The sequence below is a fragment of the Tympanuchus pallidicinctus genome, unplaced genomic scaffold (genome assembly GCF_026119805.1).
Source record: "Tympanuchus pallidicinctus isolate F22 unplaced genomic scaffold, pur_lepc_1.0 scaffold26, whole genome shotgun sequence".
Taxonomy (NCBI): Eukaryota; Metazoa; Chordata; class Aves; order Galliformes; family Phasianidae; genus Tympanuchus; species Tympanuchus pallidicinctus.
In genome coordinates this window covers 13,520,511-13,539,715 of record NW_026294743.1, presented here as the reverse complement: position 1 = coordinate 13,539,715, position 19,205 = coordinate 13,520,511, and the positions used below count along the sequence as shown (strand labels likewise).

At 41.2% G+C, this 19,205-nt stretch overlaps 1 protein-coding gene and 1 long non-coding RNA gene across 15 annotated transcripts in view; one reads left to right on the top strand and one right to left on the bottom strand.

Annotated features, from left to right (window-relative positions):
* The window catches only part of LOC128084344 (uncharacterized), a 48,721-nt gene extending 43,515 nt beyond the window's left edge, over positions 1–5,206 (bottom strand). The window contains exon 1 of the long non-coding RNA XR_008208483.1: positions 4,802–5,206. This is a non-coding gene — a long non-coding RNA (uncharacterized LOC128084344). The remainder of the gene's footprint in view (positions 1–4,801) is intronic.
* TRIM2 (tripartite motif containing 2) overlaps positions 1–19,205 on the top strand; it is an 85,105-nt gene that overhangs the window by 34,273 nt on the left and 31,627 nt on the right. For 6 of the 14 annotated variants that reach the window (XM_052690275.1, XM_052690287.1, XM_052690281.1 and 3 more), the window contains 2 exons: positions 13,518–13,699; positions 15,692–15,929. In XM_052690275.1, the coding sequence (XP_052546235.1) occupies positions 13,566–13,699; positions 15,692–15,929 (372 nt within the window). In that variant the 5' untranslated portion in view covers positions 13,518–13,565. Of the gene's footprint in view, positions 1–7,019; positions 7,372–9,032; positions 9,737–13,517; positions 13,700–15,691; positions 15,930–19,205 lie in introns of those variants that run through there. The other 8 variants (XM_052690286.1, XM_052690283.1, XM_052690278.1 and 5 more) reach the window with 7 other exon arrangements.

Genomic DNA, 19,205 nt, shown 5'->3' with positions numbered 1-19,205 from the left:
AACCATCATTATTTTACCCCAAAGTGTGTACTTCAGAAGGCATGCTCTGTGCTGTGCGCTCTCTGTGCAGCAGCTTCTGCTGGGGAAGGTGGACAACTTTGAAATGAGAAAGGGCAGCAATAAAAGCCTAGTTTCCTCCAGATCTATTGCACTGCATTTAGAATAATGCAGAATACTTCTGCAGAAAAGCAGAACAAACGTCAGTCTTAAGGAAGTACTACTCTTTTTTGTTTTCTTTTTGGATTAGCTGTGTTTGAAAAGGAGGAGGTGAGGGGAAATGCTGGGTTAGTATTAATTTACCATAAAAATGCTCTGTCTTTGAGGTGATGACCAGTCAGTCTCATTGTTGGTGCCTTGTTCATATGACTCAGAAACTTGCTGAAGATGTACTGTGGCCCTCAGTGACATTTTCCATAAACAGTAGTGTATTAAGGCAACTGTCTGATGGATTAATTTCATCTGCTAATCATAAATGTCAGAGCTCTGCTAAGCAATAGGAACAGCAATAAGAACAGCCCTGTAGCTCCATTATTATCCATTTCCTTTGCCAAAATGGAGTGGCTGCTATGGCAACTCGTGTGATATCTACACCAAGTATTCTGAAGCTGTGTCTGTGTCAAGTCAGAAGTAAAGCTAGCTCAGCCTTGTAATTTGAGTGGTGTCTGATGGTAGATGCCTGCAGAAGAGCATAAGAATAGATCAGACAAATAATGGTACTTCCCAGAGCGCTCTTTCATCTTCAGTGATTTGTGCTTCCAGCTCTGCTTCTGGTAGAGGTGGTTTCTCTGTAGTTAAAATTCTTTAATCAGTTTATCCTTCATGAGTTTGTCATTCTCGCTTGGAATGAATGTAGTATATTAAAAGCTGTATCATCCTGGGGCAGTAAGTTGCATAGATCACAGGATGGAGTAGTATCCAGTGCCTTACTGGTAGCCTTAAAGGAGCTTCTCTTCTGTGGCAAGTAAAAAGAAAGAGTGAAATGCAACAAGATACTGATTGTGAATAAGAATTAAATTGTGAATTAAATTTAACTCAGTATACAAGAGTGTTTTTTTGGAATGTATCATAACAGTCCCTCACTGTGGTACTTGAGCTGGACAAGAAGAACAGCTGAAATAGTGCAGAGGCTGTATGCTGTATCCGTAGCTCGTTTCCCACAAAGATTTCTCTATTACTTTTGATAATGGTGCCTACAGCTGGTTACTTCACATACTTCTCTATCTATACTGGTGTTTTGATGATAAGGTTTATCACTGTCTCAAAAACAGCACGGTACATCTTGTCAGAGTCATCGTGAGCATTGCTTCTAAATTCTCAGGCAGCACTTACAGCTCTTCATGGCATCTGCAGAAAGAAGCTGCAAAGGTCTGATCCTATTTTCTGACTCCAAAATATTTGAGCTGCATGTGCTACTTCTTGCATCTCTTTCCTTACAAAAATAGCCCTTATCCAAACTAATGGCTTCCTACAAAAACTTATTTCATAGCGTAGAAAGGTACTTGGTCAGTTTGTGCTACTGTGGTTAAATAGCAATACCTGAACTGTAAACTCATGGACTAAGCAATGCGTGTACAGGCTGTGTTCTGTTGTAGCTGTGGGATTCTGGTACTTGAGTGAGACTGCCGGGTACTGTCATAATCCAAATGATATCACAACTAATTTAAGACAATATTGCTCTTGTCCTGAGACCAGTGTTTTTTCCAAGTGCATTTCTAATTTAAAAATACACCTGTATTCACGTGGTTAATGTTTGTGAATCTTTCTTCTAACTTCTGCTTCCAGTATTTTTAAAGGTACTGAATTTCCCAGAAAATAATAAGGATGTATTTTGATATAGGAATGTATATACCATATATTGTATCTCAGCTTGAGAATCTTAAAAGCAATGTCATGTGAGTGGTACTACTTTCCTCGTATTTCGTTAGCTATTTATAAGTTAGGAGTAAGTCAGTTTTAAGAGACTAATATTAATGGAGGAAGGTGCATATGAGGGTCTTTTGTGAATGTAGTTTTTGCAGAAGTCTGGCATATTGTCAAGTGTTGGGAATTTGCTTTTGATCAACCTTTCAGTGCCCCTGTAGGAGGCTTGGACATGGCAACATCTACTGTGACTGTAGTGAAACTGCCATGGCAATGCACATTGAGAATTGGTGCGTTTCTTTAGATAAGGCACAAGACCTGAGGAACACATCATCTGTGCTGTAGGGAAGTTTCTGCTTTTTCCCATAACAACAGTTATTTAAATAGGAGCGCTGAAGTGCTGTCAGCAAACCAGTGTCCTTGCTACAGGCTTGTTTACTAGGTGTAGTTCAGCCACTGGGTGTTCCCAAGTCACGAAGTGCTGGAGCTGACTAACGCTAAGTCAAATGGAGTGACCTGTGAGTGTGATGGAGGAGACGGCAGCTGCTCGGAATCTGTGTGTTTGGAGCTCCCCGGGGGGAGCCATTGATTGCTTTTTGTTATTGTGGTTTGGTCGGTTTAGCTTCCGTGTATACAGCCATTGTTATAAGGAGGGAGCTCCTCCTGCCAAGGTTATTCTGACACTGCTGCACTGAATCTGGTGCTGCCAGAATACCTGGTGTGCGCAGCTGCGTGCTTACCCAGTGCTGGGAAAGTTCAGTTGTGTTATTACCGGCATAAGGATCCTGCCTGGGCAAACCTCTGCCTGCCACTTAGTGCTTGACTGAGGGCTTCTCTGAATGCAAGGACAGTACACGTGCTTAAATGTACCACTGTGTGTTTGAAAGACATCTTGGTTCAGAAGACTTGGCAGACATAGAAGGTAACATTGCTGTTGGGCTCCAAAGAAGAAAATGAGGTGAACATTGTGCAAAAGTTCAGGTATATGCAGAGATGCAGACAGCAGTATTTTATCCTTAAGCACTGCGGGGTATGTGAGCCTGTGCAGGGGTTGAAGAGGGGCTCTTTTTGCCCCCATCCTTCCCAGTCCTTCTCCCATATGTGCAGAAACCTATCTACTCAGGCAGCTTATTTTCCCAAACTGTGCGCTATGGAGAAACTGTGTGCTTTCTGCTTCTGTTGTTTGCTTTTTGAATGTTAATATTCTATCCACTGTTTCTTGCTGTGAAAGATCTAATTTTTCTCCCGATTTATTTTCCATACTCTGTTTCTGCTGAGGTGTGACATTCTGAAGGTTTCAAAAGAAAAACAAATAAACAAAACAACAAAAGGGCTGGGAGTATCTGTCTTAATTTAGTGTACAGGTTGTGTGGCATATGATGAGAGCTGGGTGCTGTCCTGTCCTTTGCTAATTTGAACTTTGTGCTAGATCACCCAAATCCAGCAGAGGTAAAAGGAAACGGAAGAAGAGGAGAGGTCAGCAGGGAATTATGTGACTGAATTCGGGTACCTGGTGGGTGTCATCTCTCCTGGAGGGAGAAACTGCAGAACAGTATGATTAAGCACAGATGCAGCATGGGTTAGGTCCAGACCAGTGCTTCAGGACAGATTGGAGTGGGTGGCCTTTGAGCAGTTCAACCTTCACTGCTCAGGTATCAAACGAATCAAGCATTTGCATCTACCTTTTACTTTTCTGGCCATTGCTTAGCAGCTCTGAAGAAAATGTCTACAGCATTTTTCAATGTACATTATATCTAACAGTATGTAGAAAAGTCCATGGATTTCTTCCCAAAGTGATTCCTGCTCTGCCTCTTGCTTTTTGTTTGTATTGCCTGATGTCCTGTGCCTGGAAGTGGTTAATAGTGATTAATATGGAGTCTCCACGCAGCAGTTTTATTTCAAGTAGCATTTCAGAGCAGCTGCTTATGGAAGCTGCAGTGATTTGAGGAAAAGTTTTTTTGCCAGCTTAGCTTTTTTTTTTTTTTTTTTTTTTTTTTTTCCCCCCAACTTGCATGCATATAGCATGTATGCTCTATCTGCTTTGGGTGTCGAATGTAGAATTTAAGATCTTTTTACTTAGACCATCACAACCTTGAGTCCCTAAAAGAATTACTTCAACCTGCCTTACCGTGGATTTTTACTTTTAAAAATAGCTCACCTGAGAATATGATGTTTTACAACCCTTTCTATGTTTAATAAACAAAATATCTGAGGTTGACATTTGACCTGACGTGATAGTATTTCTTGACTTGCCTTTTTCCGCTCATTTTTTGTCCCTTCTGTCTGAAATATTTGGAATAACTGGTCATTTGGTTGGGGACTCCTGGACTTCCACTCCATGCACTCAGATCGTCCTTGCAGGCATAGTAAACCCTGGTGTACTGCTGTGGGAATTAATTGTGCTGGGCCCTATCCTACAGTGAGGTATGAAGAGCTCAGACAGTCAAATTGCCTCGAAGTTAAGTACCACATCTCAGCTGTGTGATTACCGTGTGATGGCACGACTCTTAACTTGCCATGTTCCTGGATGTGTGCACAGCAGCTACCAGAAAGTCTCTTAGATCATCTAAATTTGGGTAGTGGGAACACGCGGTCTGTAGGGATGGAAGCAGAACTGCCAAAGGGTTATAGGGGTACTGCAAAAGGAGACAGAGGTTCTGGGTGTGGGGGGGGAACAAAAGGAAAGGGGTCTTTAAATGCCAGCTGTTACGCTTCCCTCCTCTACACAGGAGGGTATTTTTGTATGTTGGAAATATCCAAGTAATGTTTGTCAGTACGGTATCTCCGATAAAGCAGATTTTATTCGCGATTGCAATGGCGCAAGCAGGAGCGCCTATGGACACGACAGCCTTTCCCCCCCTCCCCTGTTTCCCCACTGGCTGCTATTGCAGGTTCACAATCTGGTTTACATTTGCTATTTGCTTGTTAATTTATCTTTTACCTGCTGTCAGTCTGCAGCCGTCCTGTTGTTTCCAAGCTGTCTTGGTGCTCTCCTTGCCGTATTGATATGGTGATTTTCTTTAAAGTCTTCGTTAAGCAAAGAGCACTGGGGATGATGCCAGGCCTTCCGATGTCTCTTCAGGCGCTTCCTCGGGCAGGCCATCCCTTGTTCTCTGGTTTGCTCTCGTGCAGGATATTCCTGCAGTGTGTATGACAAAATATGCATCTATACACCTATATACAGAGTGTGCGTGCCTGGGAAGGTTCGTCTGGAGGATCAGTGATGTAAACTATCAGAGAGCTTCCCCGGGTTAAGTAGAAGGACTCCCAAAAAGAACTATGATAGCGAAGATCATGAAACAAAAGAAATATTATCCAATTCTAATGCAGAAACATCATTTGATCCCCATACATAGGAGGCCTACTCAGTTATTTCAGGCTTGCACCCTATTACGGACTTTGATTATAAATTCAGGAAAGTAAAGAGGAAAAAGCATTAGAACAGTAAAACTGTCAAGCTTTCGTTTATAGCAGTGGCTTCTATTCTTGTTATTCTGGTCTTTAGCAGCTGAGAGCTTTTAAAGAAACCTAATTAATGGCATTGACTTGTGATAGTACTGAAGGTAAGCCCATTGCTGTGACTGGCCCTCCCATCTCAATGGCAAATACTCAAAAGGAGAAAGAGAATAACACAAAGAGGGGAAAAGTAGTTTGTGGTCAGTGCAGCTCTTCTTGTGACAGTGTCAGAAACAGGCAGGGAATGCTGTTGTGTGAGTCAAGTTTGCATTGGCAGAGAGGGGAAACCAGGCTGTTTCAGCCACTGCTCTGAGCAGCCTGCAATCCTTGGCAGGCTGAGCTGTGCATGAGCAGAAGATAGGAAGAAACAGAATAAGGTGGCAAAGGCAGTAGAGAACATGCACTGGGGCTGTGGGTCTGTGATGGTCTCCACTAACCCAGCATTACATCCCTGGAAAACCTTTCAAGTTCTTTTCCTCCTCAGTTGTGACGAGCCATGTGCTGGGTCACAAGCTTTGAGGAAGAGCATCTGCTGTACTAGATCACGAGATGGAGGAGTGATCGTGGCTCAAGGCTGTGGCTGGGGACAAGCATCTGAAACAGTCGCCTTCTGGTTGGGGGGGGCTTACAGTGGAAGGAAGCCCTGGCTTTTCTTGCCAGTGTGAACTACAGCCTGGGCTGGTTGATTGTGTGAGTTCAGGCTGCAGGCTGTGCTTGCTCTGTGGGAGCTTCTGGGTCTGCGTGCATGCGCAGCTCCAATAGAAAAAGGTGAAGGTGACTCTGCCACCACCATCCCATCAAGATGACTAAGGCCCCATGATTCCCAGTGTGGCCACAGTCCCAAAATGACAGAGCTTGGTTGTTTCACCCTACCTGCTTTCCTGGCGCCAGGGTCAAATTAGCGATGTGGAGCCAGATGAGGGTTGGAGCAGCCCATTCTCTCCTGTATTTGTATTCCCAAGCTAGCCCCTGTTCCTAGCAGGATGACTTTGTGTAATTGATTTCTGGTCTGTCCCGTCTCTTATTTTCCAGTCAGGCTTACTTCCTAGAACTGCACTGTTTAGCCATTTAGTCTTTGCTAACCCAATCATTTTTTTTTTTCCTGCTGACTTCAAAATCCTCTGTGCAACAGACTGAGTTAGACTGCTTTTCCCTCAGTTAATTTAAAGTAGAGACTAGAGTTCAGACCATTAATCTTAAACTAGATTGTTTGGATGACTTATTTAATAGTAGGGGGAGCATACAGCAATCTATAGAATGCTCTGTAAAATAGTTGTGGGTGGGGTTTGGTGTTTTTTCTTTATAACCTGCCAATTATGAGATCTCTCAGAATGTAAATTCAGGTTATGCTTAGAAAACGAAAAAGAAGAAATTATTTAAAAGACAGAACAATTAAAGGAGATGCTGGCAGGAGCTAAAACACTAATTTCTGCATCATTATAAAGATGCTATGCCATATATTTTCTTCTGAACTTACTTCCAATGAGTGCTGTAAACTTCTGTGGTTGGGTGGCATTTCCTCCCTTACTCCCTCCCTCCTCCCAAATTTCCCTTTCTCCCTTCCTTCTCTCTCTTTTTTTCTTGCTTTCTCTTTCTTTCTTTCTTTCAAAAATAATAATAATAATAATAATAACAACAACTCCCAAGCCCTTCCCCCAACTCAAAACACACACACAATAAACCTATTTGAAACAGGCTGGTAATAACTGTTATGGGGTAAAGTGCAAGATTGTTCACTGAGCCACAAATCCATTTCCTCTTCACGAGGGAGAAGAAACCCACATGTTAACATTAAACATGCAAGAACAAAAATCTCAAGGGAAATGAGATCTTGTTTTCTTATTTTTTGGTTGTTTCATTTTCCTTGCCACAGTCCCATGGTTTTGTTTTGTTGAAGAAGCAGAATAATTTCCAGCATATAAGATCAGTGTCAGCAGGCAGCTTCCTTGGAGACAATTGTATAAGAATTGCACTTTGAAGCAATCTCTCATTTGGAGCTGCAGCTCCCGGTGAGTGGATGCAGTTCTGACTCCTGCAGTCTTCTTTGGCCATGAGGTACGTTATGGGGTCGGCTCTGATTTGAGTGGTATGTAGTCCTTGGGACAGACTGTAAAGAGAAATGGTAGGTTGAGCAACACTTGTCATTTTGCTTCAGTGTATGTAACTGGGATGCTAGAAATAGTAAGGAAAAGCAAGTAGCTGAGTGATGCCGGTATGCTTCTGTCTGAGAGTCTTCCACCTCGGATTTGGGAGTTGCAACTTGGTCTTAATTTTTTGTTTAAAACGTGGCTTTGTTCAAGTGGCAGGAACAAAAGACTTTGGTTCTTCTGGCTCTGGGAGTTAAAAAAAAGAATTTTTTTGCTTGTTCTTTGGAGTGAGGTTCTCTAGGCAGTTTAAAGGAAAAAGGAAAAAAAAAACCTGAAGAAACAACAGTAAAACCCCACCCCCTTTTCTCCAAAAATGTGTCTGAAACTCTCTGGCCTTTTTTTAAACTGTGAATCCTGCTGTGCAGGTTCCTGCTTCTTTCAGCGTGCTAAAACATGGAGCTAGAATGAAGCATGCTACGTTCTCTTTGACAGAGTCGAAGGGAGTGAGAGGAGCAGTATTTTGGCACAAGTACCCCAAGTCCTAACACAGGCACGCATGCTGCCTGATGTTTCATTTCGGGTTATAAACTGGATTACAGCATGCTTTTGCCCTGTGCGCATTACCCAGGGAAACCAGGCCGGATCTGCGTGATGTATGAGCAAATCTGGTGAAAGGATTGCCAAATGGGAAATAAATGATGTACAGAGATTCTCTATTTTTAACAAGAATTTAAATTTCATTTGTGATAAATGACTATCAGTACTGTTTACCTGGTCAGTCAGTCCAAGATTCAAAAAGTACATTTGGGAGCCTGCATTTTAAGAGTGTTGAACAATATTTTAAACTGTGATTTTTAAAATAACTATATCTGTTCTAACTAAGAGTAGCGCAGACCAACATTAAAACCAACATTTGTTTATTCCTGATGTAAATGGGCTTTTGTGCCTTTTTATTTGTGGGAAGCTTTGTTGGACTCACTGAGCTGAAATACTTGCATATGATTTGTGTTTTTCGTTTTGTTTTCCAAAAGAAAAGATTCACTGTATTTAGAGATGCAAATAGTACCTTGTCTGCAAAACCCACCAGCTGTAATACTGGAGGACAAAGCTAATTCTATGTTGCTTAGCTTCAGTAGCATCTGTGTGTTCAGAATTGCATAGCTGAGAGTAAGCACTGACACCAAGGATCTGTTTATTTCCTTCGGTAGTAGTCTGGTAAAATCTAAACCAATCTCTGATGATTTGTTATTTGAAGAGAGTAGATAAAAGGAATGCAGCTCTGTATTAATGCTTGTATGAACGTTCAGCAAGTGGCCAGCTTGGTTTCTCTTGGTCCCTCAGCATGAGGTCACCAATTTTGCTGTGAAGCTTTGAGCTGCTCTGGGTTAAACACGCTGTTCCGTGGCATGAGGCACTGCTGCTGGTTTGTGTGTCAGTAGCACAGCTTTCTGAGGGGACTCCTTGGCTCTGCTTGAAACATCTGCACAGACAAAGGGAGCTTGTTGGGTCTGTTGTTGCTGCTGGAAGTTGAAGCAGGGGAGCGCTGCTCTGGGAAATGCTGTGACTCCTGGAAAAATCAGAAGGCGCTCATTAAATGCTGGGCTTTATCTGCCTCTCTCAATGAAAGTGCTTTAGTTCCGCCTGTGGCGATGGTTCCCATAGCAGGGTTGCGTAAGAGCCGCCCTCCCCGTGGGAGTTAACCCCCCCTTCCAATTTGCTAGTAATATTTGCATATGTATTTCTCAGCTGCATTGCCATGCCAGATGCACAGTGGTGGCTGTCTCTGCCAGCTAATCCTGTAATAACATTCTGGTGACTGAATTCAGTGGCCCTGTGTGGAGCCTCCAAACAGCTGATTGCTGAGTAGGGAGGGAGAAAAAATCACCCAGCGAATCTCGTCGCAGCTCTCTACTGCATCCCTATCCCACAATCCCTTGCACGATTTGCTGCAGTCTTCCCATACAGGCTGAGTGAGAAAAAGATGTGCTAAATAAAGATTGATTGGTCTGAATCCTGAAGGGGTCTCCCACTTGTAAATGACCTGGGGGAAAAGAATTCATGACGACTTCACTGGGCCTCCTCTCATTCTACCCTTTTTCTTTCCACCTGTCCTCTTCGTGGGATGAAGCATCATTCCTCAGAGCACAAAATACCTTGTGCCTCTCATACTGACCGTGCTGTGATAGGGATCCTTTACCAGTTTTACGTGTGAGCCTTGAGATACTGACAGATGATGTTTTATCCGTTTGGACTCCTGCGGAACTGCAGCTCCATCCCTGCAAGGATTTTGTCCTCAGCACTGCACTGATTGAGCAGTTTTTCGACAAAGATGGGTAGGTCTAAAACGCTCAAGTTTGCTCAGTGTTGTTCCTGGTGGCTGCTGCTGGGTTGCTCCTTCTGTTTTGGCTCCGAATGTTTGTTGTGTTTCTGCATGCTGTAAGAGTGAAGAGTGTTGCTGTATTTTAAACAAGGCACCAAACTGGTTGCAAGAGTGTGAGAGAGAGGAATGCAAATGTAGCTTTATCGAGCCTTCTCCACCAGTCGTCTGTGTGGAAATTCTGATTATTAATTTACACAATGTGTTCTGTACTGGCTGATTTCGATGTGCTGCTATAAATGCCTCGTACCCGTCCACAGAAGTGTGGACAGGCACTGTATCTGTTTTAAGCAGTTTTAAACCCCCAGCACCCCCAGCATTTCAAGCGACATTGTTGAGGTTCCCCACCCTTTCTTACAGCTCTCAGGCCTGACTTCCTTTGCAAACGTTGCCAAGGGAAACCTGTCCATTCATAATGCATGAATAGACCCTCTGGGTTGTGAATACCATTGATAAGAGGAGGATGAACAGGCTGCAAGCTATTTGTTCTCCTCAGGCTAGACTTTCAGGCTTGTTGCAGTTCTGGCTGGGTGGAGTTCAGTGATAGCAGTGTATTGGCAGCTGGGTATTGGGAGGGTTCTGCTCTTTTAGACAAAAATCCTGTGAGATATAGAGTTAGAAGTTTTCCAAGAGTCTCCCTCTTGGGTGGGCCACAAAAACTGAGAATTCGGTAATGGCTCAAAAATTGTAGAGCTAATTCAAAGAGACTTGTAGATAAGGGGCATTTCTCTGTTACATGACTCAGTTAATATGAAGCAACTCTTCTGGAACTGTTACTTGCTGTTCCTGAACGTTTTCCTCCCTTTCTCGAATTGTATATTATGGTGTTCTTTCACAGATGCCTCGGGCCACACCCTGACTTCAGCTCCTGAAGGCATGCATGCGTAGCAGGGCCAGGCTTTATGCTAGCTTGGAGATCCATTGTTTCCTCCTTTCTTTGCCGTATAGCTTATTTTGAATGGAAATTAACAGTGAAGGAAAAAAGAATAATGTCAATGTTGGGGTGGCTGGAAAAATGATGCTCCTTGAGCTCAACAGAGTGACAAAGGGGACACTTTTCCCAACCCCTTTTTGCACTAGGTTTGGCAAACCTGATGTAGGTTTCCAGTGTGTGCTTCTTAAAGATAAATGGGTGGGGTTCTATGTCTGGTGTGATGCAAGGTTTCAAAAGCCTTTAGCTTTCCATTTTACATTCTGAAGTGTAAATATAACAAAAAGTGATTCTCAAAGTTATTTTCAAAGGTCGTCTTTTGGCTGTGTTTTTGGACTGTGTTTTTGGATGTGAGGCAAAGGAACCCCTGAAAATCAACTGCGGCAGGTCCCAAATCCAGAAGATGCTGCTAAAAAAATATGTTTGTCCTGTTAAAATAGCAGTCATACTTGATAAAATCTCCCATTGCCATCTGAAACTTATGTTCTATTTTTGAGGCATTCCAGTTAATGATAATAAATGCTGCCATTGTATAAATTCAAATGGATCATCTAAAATGTGCAACTTTTCCTCAAAGAGTCTTTGGTTATATGATTTTTTTCATTGAAACAATAAGTAATATTGTCATTTCCATAACTGCATCACATTTAGCAAAACTGCATCAAAGGTGAAGTTGGCTCAGGGAGGCTGCAGCATCAGATGTTCAATCCTGGCAATAACGTACTTAAGAAACTTTGTAAAATGAACTACTTGTATAGTTATTGTACCATACAGAGGCCACAGCTTGAAATGTGCTGATGAAATTCTGTTTTCAGGTGCACGATTGAAGCTTGGTTCATGTCAGTGTAGGGGGTAAATGACAATGATGGCCTACTGTGATCCAGACAAAATAACAAATATTAAAAATGTTTATTTCTGAACTCATACTAATGCTCTTACACTGGTAGTGTGAACATCTGAAAATCAAGGTGGCTGCAATCAGGCTTACAGACGAAAATGCTATGAATCACCTGATTATGCAGTGAGACTGGGGGAATTTAGAAAACAAGGATGAAGATCAGATGAAATGCGCATGAAATTTTACAGGCAAAAGCGAGTTCTCCTCATGTAAACATTTTTTGCTGGTGTAGCTGTATTTGATAGCTGAAAAAGAAATTACAAAAAGTCATATTTGTTTGCTAGAGAACTGCTATTAATGATAGGCAGCTATTCAGAGAGCTTCCATATCTTAGGTACTTTTTTTTTTTTTTTAAATAGTCTGTACTGAATGCATAACAAAGAAAAGCTGCACTGTTCATAACTTACTGGTGACTGGTTTGGAAACTGTGCTTCTGATGAGAAGTCCTCCTGATTCTGATTATCTTGCCTGTCGTGTTTGGGTCCCACCCCTCTCCCTCTTGGTAAGGAAAGTGCAGCTGCATCAATAGTGAAAACATTTATATTTAGAAACACATTGCTGCAGGTCCAGCTGAATGCATTAACACATATTGGATAGTGTTCTCTTTCTACTCCCATCTGTGAAAGCTGAGCATTTTCATTTGTATTCTTGTAAAGCCTTTTCTAACTCCAGCTTTTAAAATGTAGCGTGGGTTCATAACTGACACCTCAAGGTTTAATATGTGTCATTTATGGCACTTAGCTAAATTAATTTGTGTTTATACAATATTCATATTTTTATCTTAGTGTGAGAGAAGAAATGGAGAAAAGGAAAACAAAGGATCAATTCTGAAGTTCCATGTTTTTGGGTCATGAACAAACATTGCATTGCAGGAATATAATAGCTTTTTTTTTTGTTTTTTGTTTTTGTTTTTTTTTTTAAGCTCTATGGTTTCACCATTTTTCAGGGGGAAATAAAATGGCACATAAGGGCCTCCCATCAATTTTGTGCATGGAGTTTCACATTGGATACTGCTTTGGGGTGGTTTAACTGTGATTAACTTTGTGCTGCTAGCTGAGAGGTAGATCTCCAGGGCTCTGTTAGCAGGAGGTCAATAGAAACTGCTCCTTGGTCACCTCTGTTTTCCTAGAAATAGTTACTGGTGTCTTGCAATAAGGAAGTTGTACCTGCCCTGCTAAATGCACAGCTCAGGGAGAGCAGCTTAGCCCTGGCAGAAGAGTAGGCTGTGTGTTCAAGCACTAGAAGATCACGTGTCACTGCTGATAAATGTCATGGGCCACAGAAACCTTTGCAGAATCAAGTGACCTTTAAATGAGCGTGATCAGCACCTGCAACAGAGGGCTTGTCACTTCTGTCTTGGAAAGCCTGAGCTGCTTAGAGACCAAGTATTGACTTGAGCGTCCTTATATTCAAACCTGCTGTATCTTTGGCACAAGGGGCACTTATAAGTGGGAAAAGTGTTAGGTGAACCATTTTTAAACTCTGTGTTGCAGCCATTTGGCTTGTGCAGTTTCATATTAAACATTTTGCCAGCAGTACTGTAGATGTAAGAAATCCGGTGTTTGTTAGTACTGGCTTCGCCTTCTGGCACAAAACCATTTTTGTTGTGGGATGTCTTTAAAACCAGACAGCTCTGTAACTGTTAGAGTTCAGAGGCAACATGCCTTTCCAGAATGCCTACTCTGACAGAGGTGGTATAGGTTGTTTCCCACGCTCTCATCAGCAGTAAGATGTTTTAGAAGTTGAATTCTCCCTTGCATCCATCTTATATGGAAATATAAATTCCTGCATCAGGATGAAATATGGGTGAATTTATATGGGTGAATTTATTGTTGATTATGTTATTTCACGGAGACTGTAAGGCATCTTTCTTCTTGTGTTTTTTTTTTTTCCTGCCACCAACTGCAGCAGTGCGCAGGGTAGAAGGGAACAGGACCCATATGTCAGTGGTCTAGGATGGCCAGTGAAGGCTCCAACATCCCAAGTCCTGTGGTCCGTCAGATTGACAAGCAGTTTCTGATTTGTAGCATATGCCTGGACCGCTACAAGAACCCCAAAGTACTTCCCTGTCTGCACACTTTTTGTGAAAGGTAAGTTCCTTCTTTGTGCTTCTAAATAGGCATTTGTCTTGTAGGGGGGGCAGTGACTTTTTCCTGGTAATGGACATGTAGAGGGACAATAAATTCTGGGAAGGCTGGAGAAGCAGGGATGTAGCAACTTTTATTTGCATTGGGGAGGATGAAGGGACATATTTGGATTATGTTCCCTTTATACTGGAGTAAATAGAAAGGAAATGCCATGAAAGACATGAAAGTTGCACCGGTATGTGTAAGGTGGCAATCAGAATTTGGATCTCTAATTAATAACCTTAAATTTATACTGCTTAGTTAGAAACAATAAAAGCCTTTCTTTGTTGATTTACTAAGTATAGAAAAAATTATCCCATCCTTTAATGTCCAAGGGTTCGACATGTTATTTGCATTATTAATAACTCGTGATTAAGTATTCTCATTATTTTGCAACTTGGTTGAATGAAGTAGAAAACCTCTCTGAAAAGCAGTGGGGGAAAATACTGCAGTCTTATACTGTATTCAGCTGAATGTAATGAACATACCTGGTGATGTTTTAATGTTATATTGCCCATTCAAATAGTGGAGAGAATACAGCATCTGCAAGATTTATTGATTAGAGGTCTTGATTGAGGTGGGTTGTAGCTGTTTGGGTTATATGTTGAATGGTAGGAAAATAATAGTACAAGATGCTTTGTGTGACCATTAGTTTACCTTCTTGTAATTACAATGAACATATTTAATTTTACAGGATGCAAGAAAAATTGTGGGGTTTTGAGTGTGTAAGACAAAATGGTCTTTTGTAGAAGAATAGGAGACTGATTTTACTGAAGTCAGCAGTGAAACTCCTGCTGCAGTCAATGAAGCTAAGATTTTTCACCATCATGTCTTTCTTGACTTTGGTTCATGTGTAAATCCTAAGGTCAGCTTCTGGTTTTCAGTGTAACCTTTTTACGCTGATCTGGTTATGGAGAGAGGTTGGAAGAACTCCTCCGATGTACAGCTGATGTACAAAGCCTAAGCTCTCCTTTCACAGAGCCCTTCCTGGGGGTCAGAAGAAGGGCAGCCAAGGGAGGATGAAGAGTGGTGCAAGCAAAGCCTTTGGAAGTGGATGAGAGCCACAAAGTTCTGCAAAGTTGCACTTTCTTGATTGGCATCTTGTGAAGAACGTGGTGTAGCACTGCTTGCTTTTCAGACTCCCCAAGAACTGCTTTCTGCAAAGCTTCCTGTCCTTACAAGACTATATTGAATTGCCAGTTGCAGTCAGATGTTGCACATGGCACAGTTGTTAACTTGATATTCCAAGGCAGGAGTAGAACAAACCGCTGCATTTCGTGGCTCGCAGAATTTTTGTGTCAGATTAGTATTCTGTATAAATCAGTCTTCCTAAAACAGAGAAAAATAAAAAACTCGAACACAAAAATTCTCTTAAACTTTCCTTGACATAAACTGATAACTTAAGGCATGCTTCTCTATATAGTAAAGAGCAAAGCAGAATGAGATCTATTGATTCTTGCTAACTGCCAAATAACATTCCCAATTGAAATAAATGGAAATTGTCATCATTAGGACCAGGTTTTAGGTCTGAAAAGACTGCAGATAGAAGCTAATAAAGGAGATTCTATTGGAAAGACAAAGGTCAGCTATTGGCTGATGCAATAACTTCTTGTCTGTCAAATTTTATCGGATAGTTTATCATTTTTGGGAGCAGTCTTGGGAGCAGTACACATCTCAAAGAATGGATCCACTCAGCATGAATGTCTCAAAGAAAGTGCATAACTCTTACGATGATGTCGGCTTATTGAACATTTTTTATGTGGCAGAGAAAAAAGATTTAAAGGTTAAAAAAATCCCTATAATACTTTACTTCTGAAGCCAAGAATATGATTTACCTTTCCTTTTATAAGTAGAGATAGTGCTTTTCAAATGATTTCTTAAATGAAGGAAGGGTTTTTTCCTCTTTGACAACAGCTTCCCTCTCTCTTTCTCCCCTTCCACCTCCTGTTCCCATAGGTGCTTACAGAATTACATTCCAGCCCATAGCTTAACCCTTTCTTGCCCCGTGTGCCGCCAGACTTCCATTCTGCCAGAAAAAGGGGTTTCTGCACTCCAGAACAACTTCTTTATCACCAACCTGATGGATGTCCTGCAACGAACACCGGAGAACAGCATTGAAGAGTCCTCCATCTTGGAGACTGTCACTGCTGTTGCTGCAGGCAAACCGCTTTCCTGCCCCAATCACGATGGAAATGTAAGTGAGACGAACTCCTGTGAGATGCATAGGGATTGATATGTACTGACTGGTCCAGTTTGCCATGGGTATTTTATTTTGAATTAGAGACAAGGGAAGGATTGAAATGAAGTTAGTTATTTTATAACTTTTATAATATTTCAGTAAAGACAGGTGGCTTCTTAAAATTAGCAGTACTCAAATACATTTAGTGGAGTAGAGGATTGCATCTTAAAGTAGTCATGATATGGTTTGATTTTATCAGCTATTTTGGATGAATCTGCCTTCTGGCTCATTGGGTCATAATTGCTCCTCTACAAGCATCGAGCCTTTTGTCTTTGGGATGGGTTTCCATAGCTCTCTGACTTGTAGGCTCAGAGTTGCTGTGGGAACCTGTGGACTTGTTTTGGCAGTATGAGGCAAGCAGCTTATAAGCACAACTGACATGCATATTGGCCCAGTAAGATCTGAGGCAGGCCCCAAAAGCCATGTGAGCATATTAATACAGGAGCAAGTAAAAGGGTACTCCAGCTCTGGGTCAGCAGAATGAAAACAAGGTGTTTCTGTTTCACCACTGTGCTTTATGCATCTCATGTACCAGACCTTGTACCAGACCCTGTTTTGTTTTATTTCTTTCCTCCACCTACTTAATTTGCCCAGCATCCCCTCACATTCACCCGCAAAAAGTATCTATGTCATTGACAAGTGCTCCCAAACTGAGGAGGTGCTCCCTTATTGCATTGGCAACTCTGCTCTTACTTCAGCATTTTCAACATTAACCTGTGTGACTTCATGGTAAGCATATCGGCTCCTGTCTCACAGCCAGGCTTTTGCAAGCATGGAAGTACACCATATTGCAAAGCTGAGCCACACTGCCTGCAAACTTCTGTGCAAACCAAAAAATGTATGCCAGTATTTTAAGGCAACTTCCTCAGAACTGTTTCATTTGATACTCAGTTTAGGTCTATAGATTGTATAGGAATATTTCAGTTGATAGGTATTGGTTGCTTTTAGAGGGACAGCTTGTTTCCTTCTCCTTTACTAACCTGCTGCAATTGAGTTGACTTACAGAACAGATATGCTGTACAATCCGATTACTGTGTAAGTGATGTAGCTTTTTTTAATGTGTGCTATACCTGTATATGTGTAATGGCTATTGGTTAATACATTTCTAGTTTTCCTTTGCATTTTAATGAATTGCCTTAAAATGAAATACCGTTCTTTTTTGATATAGTGGTTGTGACAGGAGCCATTTGATTGTGAAATGCGTAAAAACATCAGAATAAGATGTTGCTTGTTTTGCATTTTGCATTATCAGCTGATAATTCTTTGGCTGTGCTTAGAAAAAAAAAAAATGCTTGTCTGCAGTGAAAGCAATTTTCACCTTCTACCTCTCTGAAAACTGCTTTCCAGGAAAAGTTGATTTAATAAGTCCTCTAAAATAAACTTATTAGGCTTGCCTTGAAACACAGTGTGTCTCTTCAGGTGCTGAGATTGATACGATGGAAGTATCTTCTTGCTCCAGTAAGTTTTTGTGAGGGAGTTGAGGGGAGTCTGAAGGCAACTCCAGATTAAAGCTTTTGCTAGGAGATTAAAAGTCGACTTTCCCACATTCCTCCTTGTGATAGGAGGAGCTAAGTTTGTAGAAGAACTGACAGCCCTCAGACTGGCTGAGGACATGGGCTTTTCCTGCCTTCACAGGTACACAGCATGAGGACAATATATATCAAGGAGTAAGTGCCTGGCTGCCAGCAACTGTGCAGGTGACTTTGGAGATTGGATGACAGGGACTGAGATGGTAGCTGGACAAGAATGCGTGCAAAGAACAGTCAATCATTCTGCACTGATGTCTCCATTCATTTTTTTAATTGCTTTGGGTATAATTATATGTAGTGTAGAGTCAGATCCATTGCGTTTTTACTATCAAGGGAAAAATCTGCAAGTACATTTTATTTAAATACAGCTAGATTTTCTTTGTGTTAGTTTAGAAATAAGTTTGTGTTTAAACAAGCTTTTTCAGTCTCTCTAGCCATGCTGGCTTTAAACCTCTATGAACTGATGCAGTTATTTTCACATTGACTTTCCTATCTGCTTCTGTCTTGGCCTTCCTGAGGCCCTGTAAATTAGGTACTTTCTCTTCCAGTTGGTCTCCTGGACACAGCTACTGTTTTCCATCCTTGTGTGCACATCCTAGTCCTTCTGTGCACATCCTCTCACCCTGTTGTGGCACATTTGTGTGTGTGCTTATGACGAATGAAACTCAGCTTGTAATACCTTAACATAATGATTTCCTGTGCTTGAACTATAAACCAATACTTCCTCATTCACCCAACACAGCACAATAGCACACCTTTGTGAAATTGGGGTATTAGGGCACATATGCAATGGAACTTCTGAACCTAAGAGAAGATTTTTATCTTCTGTCTTCCCATGGAAATAACATCAGCTTTATTCTCATTTACTGAACACCTACAGCTCCTGTTATTTGTTTTTTTTCCTTCTTTTATCTGAACTCAAAGTGAAACATAGCTTAGATCCTAAGATCCACACTTCTATGAGTGCAATTTATTTTCTCTTTACAGAGTACAACAAGAGAGCATATCCAATGCTAAATTAAATGCTTTTTAACAGAAGTGCATGTCTTATCCGACTAGCTTTTTTTCTCGAGATATCAGATAATAGCTTGATGTATTGACACAATATTGTTGCTTGCTACCTGTGTACTACTAGAAAAATGAGGAATCACCTATCCTTCATATTCTGAAGTCTCTTCATAAGATTCCTTTTAAACCTTTTCTTTCCTCCTTGCTTCTGTACTTCTTAATATCTCACTTATTTGTGACATTCAAATCTAGTGTTGTTTGGGGTTTTTTTTTTTGTACTCTGTAAATAATATTCAGTGTGACTTTGAGATTAAATGAAAAGTCAGAATATCAGAGTTTACCTTCAGTGAGCAGTAGAACTGATAAACTGAGCTAAATGCTGGCAAAATGTTTTTCTTCCTGACTAGAAACAGAAATACAGTTAGGAAGCAGTACTGTTACTTTGATATAATAACATTTGATTAAATTGGAAAGATCTACAAGGGATTTGGGATGGTTTGCTTGCATGTAAGCATGCTATTTAAGTCATGACAGTTTTACAGAACTTTTCTTTTAAATCTGCTTAAAGCTTTCAGGTTTACTGCACAGATAGGCAAAAGCAAAGACTTAGAACCTGGGCTTTCCTAAATTTCACCAAATAGTCAGTGAGGAGTCCGTGGGTAATCCAGACTTGTATTCTTCTAAGAGCCAAAGC